The sequence below is a fragment of the Zosterops lateralis genome (genome assembly GCF_965231275.1).
Source record: "Zosterops lateralis genome assembly, chromosome: Z".
Taxonomy (NCBI): domain Eukaryota; kingdom Metazoa; phylum Chordata; class Aves; order Passeriformes; family Zosteropidae; genus Zosterops; species Zosterops lateralis.
The window spans coordinates 77,120,946-77,132,127 of record NC_139800.1 but is presented as its reverse complement, the minus strand read 5'-3'; the positions used below and the strand labels follow the sequence as shown (position 1 = coordinate 77,132,127).

At 43.7% G+C, this 11,182-nt stretch overlaps 1 protein-coding gene across 5 annotated transcripts; it reads right to left on the bottom strand.

The window, feature by feature from the left end:
- Positions 1–1,173: 1,173 nt before the first annotated feature.
- Positions 1,174–3,482, bottom strand: LOC310923213 (C1GALT1-specific chaperone 1-like). Of its 5 annotated transcripts, none has more exons than XM_083884384.1 (2): positions 3,372–3,482; positions 1,174–2,550 (listed from the first exon to the last, which is right to left on the bottom strand). In XM_083884384.1, exon 2 carries the CDS (start codon positions 2,543–2,545, stop codon positions 1,589–1,591), a length of 957 nt encoding a protein of 318 aa, XP_083740510.1. In that variant the 5' UTR covers positions 2,546–2,550; positions 3,372–3,482; the 3' UTR covers positions 1,174–1,588. The 5 variants fall into 5 exon arrangements, with proteins under 5 accessions (XP_083740510.1, XP_083740511.1, XP_083740508.1 ...); XM_083884385.1 differs by lacking the exon at positions 3,372–3,482 and adding an exon at positions 3,259–3,359; XM_083884382.1 differs by lacking the exon at positions 3,372–3,482 and adding an exon at positions 3,026–3,051.
- Between the last annotated feature and the right edge of the window lie 7,700 nt (positions 3,483–11,182).

The following is an 11,182-nucleotide window of genomic DNA, read 5'->3' as shown; positions in this document are numbered from 1 at the left end:
TGTGACAACCAAGATTTTTTTTTCTATTTGGAATTGTTCACTCTCATTCTCTTATGACTGCTGTTGTTGCAGGGGGCTCAGAACTGTTTTTAATCATCAGAAACACTGAAATGAAAGTTTTCCTTTCTTTATCTGGTTTTGTCAAAGTTCTTGCAGCTGTATTGTTCTGTAAGAAGATACAAATCAAATCAGGCTTAATTTATACACCAGTTTAGCAAAATATCAAAGGTACAAGTTTTACCTAGGTTTTGGCAGCAATTATGTGTGTGTGTTGCTGTCAGCTGAGCTCTGACTGAGAGGAAGGATGAGAAGGTGCATCTTGTCTGCCCTTTCAAAAAGCAGCTGAGCTGTGGGAGCTGGTATGGGGGTCTGAGTAGTTGTCTTACCTTGTCAAAAACCTGATGCTTAAAAACAAAAAATCCCCAAGATGTGGATAGTCTCATCAGCTCTGAAGCAGTTGTTTTACTTCCCCACCTGCCCACCTGCAGCTCAGGGTGTTAAAACTGGTTGGTGAAAGGTGAGATAACACAGTCTGCTCCATGTTTTATGAATACTGTAGTACCAACAAAGCCTGTTATAATCCTGGATGCAACAGATGGATGTAGGACCTTCCTCAAGTCTTGAAACACCCATGTCAGGTCAGTGAATTCTACATGGAGTAAGTACTGAAGTGCGGTTTGTCTGCACGTGATGTGAGTGGATAGTAGTGTGACCAAGGAACTTGTGTAAAACTGACTGCACTCTATTGGAAAAAAAAAAAAAAAAAAAAAAAAGCCATCAAAAACCCCCAAACCAAACACCAAATTGTACTGACAACCATCTTCTTCCTTGTAAACACTATTAGCACCCACTAACAGGAGTAAAAATAACACTGAACCTTTATTCTAACATGCTTACAGATGGAGTGAAACTTTACATGAGCAGTTAATCTTGTGCTAACAGACTCCCTGACCACGTTAATACCTATTCAAATACGGTTTATCTTTTTCTTTTGTCTGCTTAGAAAAAGTAGTCCAAAGGGCATTTGATAACTTCACTGCTGCAAGATTTCTTGTTGCCTTGCTTCCTGCTGTTAGAAGGCTGTACGTGAGGTGGCAGGTGCTGTACAAGCTCAAGCTATTGTGTAGTTCAGTGTAAAAGAAATGGCCTAAAGTTACAGTCTTTGAGACTGAATCTGTAGTCAGTTTTATTGGTACATCTTAAAAAGATATAAAGACATTCTAGAAATGCCTGGAAGAACTGAAATAATCAAAGTCTTGCAAAAATATATTCGTAAGAGTAGACTAAAGTTCATTTGAGTTTTCATTAATAAATATTTACATGTACAAACCCCCCCTTATAAACTTAATTTCCTTTCATAATAAACATTAACAGCTTCTTTTTATCATTTCATTCCAGCACCGTCAAAAGCCAGAACCGTTTCTCTATAAAAGATTTAGAAAAAAAAAATTCCCCTTTCCACTCTTAAGACCGTTACCAACTCTCAGTGTGCAAAAAAAACCTGTACACCAGTACCAGAACACATCAGTACAACCGTATGCGGTGAGAAGAGCCGACTCCAGGGTTCCAGGCCTTCCCTGAGGACACATCAGTCATTGTCCGAGCCCGGCGGGGGCAGGAAGACCAGGGCATCACTGTAGGAGTGGCCGTAGGGCCGCAGCCTGTACACCCCGTACATCATCACGTGCATGTGGTTGGGGGCCAGCCCGCTGAAGGTGATGGCCATGTCGGAGCAGCAGCCGTCCACCACCTGCTGCGGGTGTGTGGACATGGCCTCCTTGATCAGGGCCCCCACCGATTTGGTGTTGAACACATCCTTGCCCTCCGAGTCCTCGGCGTTTTCGGCGAACACGCCGGTGTACTTCAGGCAGATGGCCAGCTGTTTGTCCTCTGCGAGCTTCCAAATCACGCCTCCCTGCTCGGGACATTTGTCAGGGTCTGCAAGAACGCTGGAGAGTCGTCTCAGAGACTCAATGCTCAAGACGATTCCTCCCTCGCCATCAACGTACTCAAGGTCACCAGATTTCACAGTGTGCCCTATGTAAAAAGGCTGTGAGGGGTCTTTTTTCAGCAAGAAATACTTGAGATTTTCGATTATAGCAAACGTTGTTGGATACGCGAGGAAGAACCAGCTGAATTCATCCTTATAGCGTTCATACGTTATCTTGTAAGCTTTCCTCATCATCACCCACAGGTCGTTTGCGTTGACGGCTACAGAATCGAACACTTTGACATTCTCTGAGCTGTAGAACTCTGCCTTGTCACAGTGCTTGCTCCAGGTCTCCCTGGCTGCAGCCCAGTGCCCCAGATCTTTCGGTTTGACAAGGATGATACAGTAAACACGGATGCTTTTACTGAGCTCCACACGTTCACCTTCTGAAAGGTTTAAGACATCTTCCTTGTTGGGAGCCTGGATGTGATGATGCTCGTGGTGATGTGCTTTGGTCCCATGGCCCACCTTAATGTGTCCGAGGAGCGTAACCAACATGCAGAAGACTCCTCCGAGCACCACACCCTTGATGAAGGAGCTGCTTTCAGAAATCATTTTTCCTACAAAAGAGACGCACTGTAAGAACTAAAGGAACAAGTGCACTAGCGCGGGTTCCATATGGTTCTCAATTTCTACACCCAGCTGCAGTTCCCCTGTCTCCCGCACCAGGTCGAGCCTGGTGAAAGCGGCGGCGATATCCCGGTTCCCGGTGGCGGCTCTCGGTAACGGCACCACACCAGCCCTGCGCACCGGCCCCTCTCCGCCGCCGCCCCGCCCGCAGCACCGACAGGCCGCGGGACGGGCCCGGCCACTGACGGCGGCGTTTGCCGGGGAGCCCTCCCAGAGCCCGGGCCCGCCTGCCCCGCTCCACGGCGCTGGGGGCCGGAACCGCCGCAGCTCCCATAGCTCCCCGACCCCCGGCGGTACCGCCACTCCTCCCACAGCTTCCCGAGCTCCCTGACCCGCGGCCCCGCCGCTCCTCCCGCAGCTCCCCGAGCTCCCCGGCCCCGGCGCTGCCGCAGCCCCGCCGCTCACCGGAGCCGCGCGCGCCGCCCCCTTCCTGCGCCGCCGGAAACGCCGCGCGCTCGGCGGGGCGGAGGGCGCCGCCTGGCGGAGCTTGCGCGGCCCGCCCTCCCTCACGGCGCCGCCCGCCTGTCCCGCTCCCCTCAGAGCTCCGCGCCGCTCCCGAGCCGTCCGCAGACCACTGAGGGGACCCCCGCCGGTCCTCCCGTGCCAGCGCAGTTGTTAAAGAATATTCCCAGTCTGACCGTTCACGAGACCTTTGGCAGTCCCGCTCCCGGCGCCAGAGACAGAATTCTCTTCATGGCGGCTCCAGTGACAGGACGGCCCCCCCGCTTGGCTCCCCACACACGCCACTCACACAGTCAGACCAGGCTTCCCATAGCTGAGGCTCGGATGTCTCGTGCCATAAAGGGATTTATTCCCGGCACAGCAACACGTAAAGAGCTCTAGCTAGTGCCTGAGGGGAGGATCCCAATTAAGGAACGGCAGGGCTCTTATCCCGTCACAGTGTCCCCTCCCTCCTCAGTGCTCTGCTCCTGCCCCCGGCTCTCTGTCCATCCATCTCACTGGCACCTCACTCTCTCCTTTGTTATCCAAAAAGATCCCGGTAGTCCCCGGCTCCTGCTATGTCTCTGTTTCCATTCACCTGGCTGGCATCACCCATCTTTATGCCCTTTGTTATCCCAAAGGTCCAGAGTCCAGAACTCGCCTCGGGCTCCCACACAGAGCTCAAACCGCATCTCAACCCGTGTCTTGCAAGAAAAGTTCAACTTTTCAGCACAAACTCTGCTTTTAAATTAGAAGATATATGAATGTATATACTACATACATATATACACTACAGAATTGTAGAAAGAAGGCAGAACTGGCCTTAAACTGTATCCAGGATCAAAACAAATAGATCCAGATATATCTAGGATCAAATATATATCAAGTATATCAGAATCTCAGGTATATCCAGGGTCAAATCCTGTGGATACTGCTATAAATTTCCTAACCAACACAATAAACTGTGCTTAAAGCATGGTACTTTTCACTTGTTTTTCTGCCTCCCCAGCAGAGAGCACAACACACACAAAGTTAGTTAATATTTAGAATAAACCAAGAATCTTATTTTCAACTAATACAACTTTTTCTTTCCCTCAGTGATAATTGTTCTGATCTCCGGATTGTCAGAATCTCTTTCTACACGTCAACTGTCAAGAACTTGGAGTTGCCACCTTATTTGAATGAGCATCACAGAACAACAGTTTACTCCTTTTTCCCACTTGCCTCTTGGAAGTAAAATAAAAAAAAGAGGTTTTACACGAAAGAGGTTTTGTCTCTTTGTTAGCTGATCCAATTGTGCCCTTAGGCCAACACAGTGATTAGGATAAAGTTCTATATAGGTTTCCCCTGTATTGTAAGGTATATCCTGGTTGGATGAATTTAGCAGGTTTTATAGTAGTCAATTTACAACTCTGGATTTTATGGCATCTGTCTGGGTGCTTCAGATGCCTCAGTTATTTCGTAAGAGGGGGTTTTTTTTAGGCTTCTGGGTGTACTGTAGAATTCAAGGCTTAACAATGTTATATTTGGCAAAAAGACCTGTAAGACAATTGACATTGCTTAGCGCTTCCAGGCCTGGGAATAATTGGTTGAGGTTCAGGTAAAAAACATTACAAAATAATTCCTTTGGTTGGGTCAGTGCATGTCCAAAATGGCTCAATTTAGTGGAACTAAATGCCAGTTACACACAGTGATAGGAGAGTATGGTCAGCTTGTACAGGTAGTTCTGTTGCTGCACTAGGGGAACGTCACTCATCTTGTATTTTCCTACCTGATTGCTTTAAAGGAATAAATATGTGGACAGCAGGTTTTTATCACATACCAGAGACTGGAGATGAGTTCAAAGATTTTTTTAGCATTACCTGTTGGCTGAATCAATTGTGGCTTTCAGGGCTTCAGCAGTCGATCATGTACTTTAGAAAGATTTGAATGAGTTGCAACTCAGCAGCTCTACTTCAGCAGATGCTTCAACAAATTGTTTTCCTGCTTAACTTCATTGAGGTTCTTTCTACATCTCTGACAGAATGACTAATGTAGCTACAGATCTTGACTGTTGCTTTAATGTCTTTTCAACATTGCTTTTATCCAACAGTAGATCGGTGAGGAGAAAGTCTAAGCAGCGTAGCAAGTATGCTATATACCATATATATATACACCCAGAGAGACTCTCTGGCTTCAGAAATTGTTGCTTGGTGTTAAAAAGTCAAAAATGGCATCGTAATGCATAAGGTCTCACAACAGGGATTGATAAGTATTTTGGAGCTCATTTAGACACACGTTAACTATCCATCTCAAATTAGTACAAGAAATTGTTCTTAAGAACTTCAGGAGATAAGTATTTGAAGTTACTCTGCTGTCAGCTGGGAACCAAGCAAATCTTGTAACTGAGAAAGGGCCAGCCCTAAGATGGAAGTTAAGTGAGGAAAGTCAAAGGAAATGCTCAGTCACATCTAGGAATGAACCCGGAGAACCGAATCCTCTAAGATCACTGCACATCCTCTAAGATCAGTGCAAATCATGCACTCCTTTATTCATAGAGAGTATTCCCAGATTTCAGCTTTGAGTACTGACTCACTGTCCATGGAGATACTACCTCATGCCTTACTTCCTACTGATCCTTCATAGTGTCCACCACCCTTTGGAACAATAGCAGCCTCTGGAACCTACATACCTGTCACGATCTACACTGCTGACAGAGCTAATAAGCTCTATGGTTCGTTGCTTGTTGTAGTAGCATGGCAGGATGGTGAAATGCTGCTACCTTCCCAAAGTGTGTCCTTCAGAAGCGGCTCAAACAGGAACAATCACTTCAAGTCCGTGCACACACCCATGCCAGAGATAGCTCAGTGAAGGAAAGACAGGAAGGGCCTTCTGTATGATGAATTCCAGTGAAGGTTTAATATGTCCACCATGCCAAAAGGATCAGGGACAAAAGACCCAGAGCAAGGGGGTGCTCAGGGTTAAGTATGGGGTCAGGACCCAGTGGTCTAAGGGCAAGGGGCGGTACAAGGACAGGGCAAAGGGCAATGACTTACAGGGGACACAGGGACAGGCCACTAGGGATATCACAACCATGGGGAAAAAGGGAAAAGAGACAGCATGAGAGCTAGGGACATATATGAACAATAGAGGTGGGCAAACCCCACAGACCAATGGGAACAGCAAAACTGAGGTAGATTGGCAATAGTTCTGCACGGCACCATGGGGGAGAATCTGTTTTTTCAACCTAGGTGAGGAAACTCTACAGCAGATTCTTCCAGGGCAAAGCCCTGGAGGTTTCCCTGGGGGGCTCAAGGGTTTCCACAGCTTATCTCCACAGATAGAACTGTTTCTTTGTTATTGTCTGTTTGTTTTTCTTCACTGACTGTGGCTGCATTTGTCTTCTGGTTCTCTCTCTTGCCTCTAAAGAAAGACATCAAACATTCTCACTGTGTAGTGCAAAATATTCTTAAGAATACTGGCTATTTTCAAAATATATTTGATAGGAACTTTCTTCCAATTAATGTGAAATGTTTTGGCTGACACATAAGTTGTCATCTTTTACAGGCACTGCTTGTTAATGATCACAAATGAGTGTCCAGACCAATTTGTCTTGCTGTTATGTCTGTGTGCAGCAGAGAGGCTGGGCTGGAGCCTGCATTTGCACTCAGAACAGGTAACTGAAGCCAGGGTAGAGCTATTGCAGGTACTTCTGAGCAGTTAAAACACCAGTAGTTAAAACACTGGTTCTTTCTATTCTTCATATAGAAAGAACCCCTAATTAGGAGACACTGTTGGAATTAAGAGAAATGCAAAGGTGAGGTTGAACGAGGACAGCTGACCTTTTTGTCACATCATCCATATATTTATAATGCTGGAGCTACTGGAAAATGCACAAATTCTACCTGTCCATTTGACTGCATGAGAAGAGGGGAGTTGTTATGAATGAAAGGGGAGAACTTAGACAAGTCCCTGCTCAGGTCTCTAGCAGTAGGCAGTAGCTTTATTGAGGCAGCCAGCACCCCAAAACCCACTCTCACTCACAAGTTCTTAATAAAGCCAGTCAGGCCTATTGCAACATGAATTATTTATTGAATAGACATAAGGAAAGCAGACATAAGACTTTTAACAGGCTTACTTACAACACAGGATAAACAAAAGAACTACTAGTAGATAAAAACACAGTGCATGATAATAAAGGCACCTATGTTACAGCTAGTGAAGACTAGTATAAATTAGGAGCCAATGTCACTTACAACAAATAATGGTGGTATGCAAAGAGTCTCCTAATTTCTCTCAGTCCCAGGGAAGTATCTTGATGTGAATACCTGTGGTGGTTGTGGTGTCTCAGGAGTCTTGTCCCGCTTTGCCTGGCTAGCCCTGACAGCGGCTGCAGAGAAGGTACAGCTCAGTAGGCAGATCTACCTCGCTGATCCTGTGAGCCCTTTCTACTGCAAGTGTGTTCCATGACTGAGGAATGAAGGGAGGATGCTGTCAAGGTTTGTGCCACTGGAGTTTACTGTTACCCCACAAGGGATAACCTCACCTCCAGGGAGTCTGCCTCAACAGAGCACAGACTGCCCCGGTACAATGGCTTAAGTACAGGGGAGGAGTCAAGCAAGGGACCAATCAGGTAAAGGTAGGGAGTGGCTCTGCATATAAAAGACAGACAGGGGAACCAATCAAGGAGGGGAAGGCGGGGACAGCTGGGATCCTGCCCAATCACTCAATGCCCTCACTAGAACTTTCTAGTCCCAGGGTGGGGCCTTGAAATGATAGACAGACCCGGGGGTTACATAACATAAGATTGAGAGTTAACAAGGAACAAACCATATAGGGAAAGAACATGGGAGGTAAAGGAACGAACTATTAACAGACACATAACGATGTAAGAACAAACCTTAAATACATATATTAACTGATAAAACTAAAAACTCACCACCACAAATGTCTCCACATCAAGGAAAACTCTACACTCTCAGAGAGTGTATAGGAGATTTCTGATTTCATAAAAACCCTTGTGGTCTTTTATAGTTGTAAAAAGTCTGTCAGTCACTTATTTCTGGCTTATCCTTTCTCATCATTCAAGGAAGGAAATTTATTGCTGGCTAAGTGTGTTTTCAGGAGCCAACAGATGTGGTGTAGGAAAATGGATATTAAGAAGAGGGCAACTATGTTCTGTTACAGTACAGTGCTTCCTATCATTTCATGCAGCCTGTAAAGTGTATACTTGAACAAATATATCTGCTGAAGTCTTCAGTCCTGTTGTTGAAAAGTTTGGGAATCCCTATTTTGAAGTCATAAAATAGTGAGGTGGAGATTCTAGTTTGAAGGAAAACAGAGCCATATTTCTGCCTTCAGTTCACAGGGATCTGCTCAGCTCAGCTTTTTTTTTTTTTTTTTTTTTTTTTTTTTTTTTTTTTTTTTTTTTTTTTTTTTTTTGTGGCAGATGGATTCCTGAGCCAAATTTTAGACACTTCTTCTGGAAATTTTGTCCTGCATTGTCTTCTTCATTTTAGTTTTACATTCAAGAATCCGGAATCTGAAAAGACACAAACTCTTTGTTGGTCATGTGCATCTTGAGTCACATGCAACACCAAAATCTTGTCATAAGAGTAGGCACTGGACAAGGGAAGAAAGTTTTCAAGCCATCAAGTGTTATATTTTTAATACTTATTTCAGAACTCAGATTGAAATATTTACCTTTGAAAAAGTGTTCTCCCCAGTTGTTGGACAAAATGCAGAAATTACAGTTGAAATTCTCCTATATTTATAGAAGGTAATGCATAATATGGTCTTCTAGCCCTGAAATCTGTTAAATTGATGAACTATGCTAAACAATGGTTTTACGTCACTTCTCTCTCATCTTTCTTCTATGAGAATTGTCAAGTAAAGGCTTGGCATTGAAATGGCCGTTATTTAGGTGATGCTCTCAAGCACAGGAAGGCATGTGAGAAGGAAAAGATATGTGACTCCAAAACTGCTTTATAATTTCTTCAGTTTTTCATGTGTGTCACTGAATACAAAACCCATTTTATTCTCTGAGTAAGCTAAATCAGTCAAATGAATGCTAATGTCCTGCTGGCTCCAGCAATTCAGCTGAAATTGAACTATCAGAGACAATGCCTAGAGCTGAGCTGACATCATTGTGAATGGCTCCAATGCACAAATACAACAGAAAGAGAACAGAAACTAGTTTTACCGTTTTAATGTCAACTCTCTTAGAAGCACAGGAAAAAATGAATCATCGTTGATCAAACAGAAGTAGAAAAAACAAAACAAAAAAAGGCAAAGATAGGGAAATCTTATTTTCAAGACCCCAAAGGAAAAGAAAAGTTGAGATGAAAATAGCATTCTACTAGAAAGAAAGGGTTCTTAATAGGCCTTTAAAAGAAAATGCATGAAACAGTGACAAAGTGATTTTGCTGCATCTTTAAGGCTAGCTTAGTTTTGTCAGTCTGGGATTATTTGAAAAAGGCCCTCTGCAGAAAATTATGGTCCCAAATGATGATTTTGCAGGCTTAGATTGCGTAAGTAAGAAGCCCCATTTTGAGCAGCAGTGACACAGAAGCCACAAGGACAACCTTGCTCTTCTGGAGCTGACTTCATGTCATCTATGGTAATATCTACAGTGTGACAGAGGAATGGTTGTATGGAAGGGGCACCAAGGGAAAGGCCCCTGGAGATCCCTGAGTTTACAATAGTCAGTTTTACTCCTGGCTCCCTGCAGGGCTGGCACTGAGAATGGCAGTGACAGGGAGTGAATTTTGGTTTGTTTGTACCAGCAACATGTCCCAGCAGTCTTGTGAAGGCAGGGAGCAAACCATTTCCATTGCTGGATGGGGCTGTAGGTACAAATATGTCACTCTTCCTAAGTCCCAAGAAAAGGAGGTCCCTTTTAAATAAACAGATGGCTTTTCTGAGAGGCAGGAGAGGGATATTATGTGCTGCATAGTCTTCTCTCTTCTCTCCTAATTTTTACAGAGTTTCCATATACTTTATACTCTCTATGTAGGACTTTTGTTTTCAATATGTGCAATATCTAACATATAATTTGGAGAGGATGCTCATAGTTTAAGATGCTGATATGCTGGTATGTGGGTAATTGTGCCCTAGTTCCTGCTCATATCTAAACATCTATCTTAAGGTAAATAAAGCAAAAACTGATTGCTACACCTGTGGGTTTAAATTTCCCATCTCATTAATCTGAGTCATTTTTCTTGAGGAAAAAATTATACATGCTTGGATCAGTTATATCAGTACAAGAGGAGGTGAAGCCTCTATGACAGAATAGAAAAATCTCTTTAGCAATGTGAATTGTCAGTGATGTACAGTATCTATTCACATGCTGAAAGATTGAATTAAAAGTGATAATTATGTGCTGTTTTTGCTGCTTAAGTAGGTTAATGCCATTATGACTGTGCTACTTAATGGAAAAGCTTAGAATCAGACTAACCTGGGAATACGAGAAATTTTAATGGATTTCTGCTCAAGTCATTCTTTCTATTATGAAAAAACCTGCCAAATATGTATAGCTAAGTCTTTGGATTCAATTATTAATCCTGTCTTCCAATTTGAGGAGCAAAATTATCACTTAACAGCAGTTCTCTGAAATGGAATTTTAATGATTCTAGTCATCTCATAGTTGAACATGTTTTTTCCTGATGAGTACAAAGTTAGAAGATTCTCAGGGCTGAATCAGTTTTAATTATTAATCTCAGCCAGATAAAAAAACACAGTATCAACAGTATGTCTTGAGCATCTGTCAAAGAAGCTGCCAGAAGTGTTCTCTGTGGGTTGTCATGTGTTACCTGGTTTCTCTGCAGGAGGAAAAGGCTTTGGTACATGGTATTGGAATGAGACTGTAGATATAATGCATAGGATGAGAAATGTGCCATATGCCTGCAGGGATTCTTTTGGTGTGATCCCAGCATTTTATAGTTCTAAAACAAATTTGATGGGCTTCATCATAATGTCATCCTGTCTCCCCAAGGAAATTGGCAGTAGTTTAGGTGAAATGCTTGTTTTATCTTGGAAGGAAGAAAAGGGAGCAAGTAGAAGACTGAACAGTTGTGTGTCATCCTTTTACAGGTTGGTGCTAAAGCAAATGGATTGAGGTGTTGTGATGGTGTAATTTGTGCT